This window comes from Phytophthora parasitica, assembly GCF_000247585.1.
Source record: "Phytophthora parasitica INRA-310 unplaced genomic scaffold supercont2.466, whole genome shotgun sequence".
Taxonomy (NCBI): Eukaryota; Oomycota; class Peronosporomycetes; order Peronosporales; family Peronosporaceae; genus Phytophthora; species Phytophthora nicotianae.
In genome coordinates, this window is record NW_008649452.1 from 1 (window position 1) to 477 (window position 477).

General features: G+C 56.2%; 1 protein-coding gene across 1 annotated transcript; it reads right to left on the reverse strand.

The window, feature by feature from the left end:
- Nucleotides 1–40: 40 nt before the first annotated feature.
- On the reverse strand, nucleotides 41–263 carry PPTG_20311 (hypothetical protein; the record flags this gene model as incomplete). The annotated part of the gene is made up of 1 exon (XM_008919063.1): nucleotides 41–263. A coding segment is annotated over one exon (222 nt), but the record flags the coding sequence as incomplete, so codon positions are not given.
- Between the last annotated feature and the right edge of the window lie 214 nt (nucleotides 264–477).

Consider the following 477-nt stretch of genomic DNA (forward strand, 5'->3'; position numbering starts at 1 on the left):
TTCAGAGTCTCATTGTGCAGCTCAAAGAGCGACAGGAAACAGTCACGTGCCGAGTAGTGCAGTCGGTAACCTGAGCGGATGTACGAGTTGTCGGCCAGATAAGCGAACCCTTCGGCGTGCAGCCGCTCGAACGTGTGCAGCTTTCCGGTACTCGGTTGAGACGGCATGGCCGACTGCTCCTTGGACGGCTGGACGAGACGCTTCTGCTGCGTCTGGTGCTTCTTGGTGTGGCTGCGCAGCAGCATGTGGTGCCCTGTTTCCATGGCGGTGCTGGCCGTTAATAGCGCGGGAGGCGTTGGACGTTACGGTGAGAGCCTGTGCGCAAGAATGCAGATTCGAGAATGAAAGTCATGGCCCTGCCTTGTCAACGGCATTCGGCCAATCACAGCGCCACATGAAGGGTGAACTGGTGGTTCTGTACACCACATTCAGTTTTATTTCATACGGCAAAATGCGCTGGAGCTTTGCTGTATACGG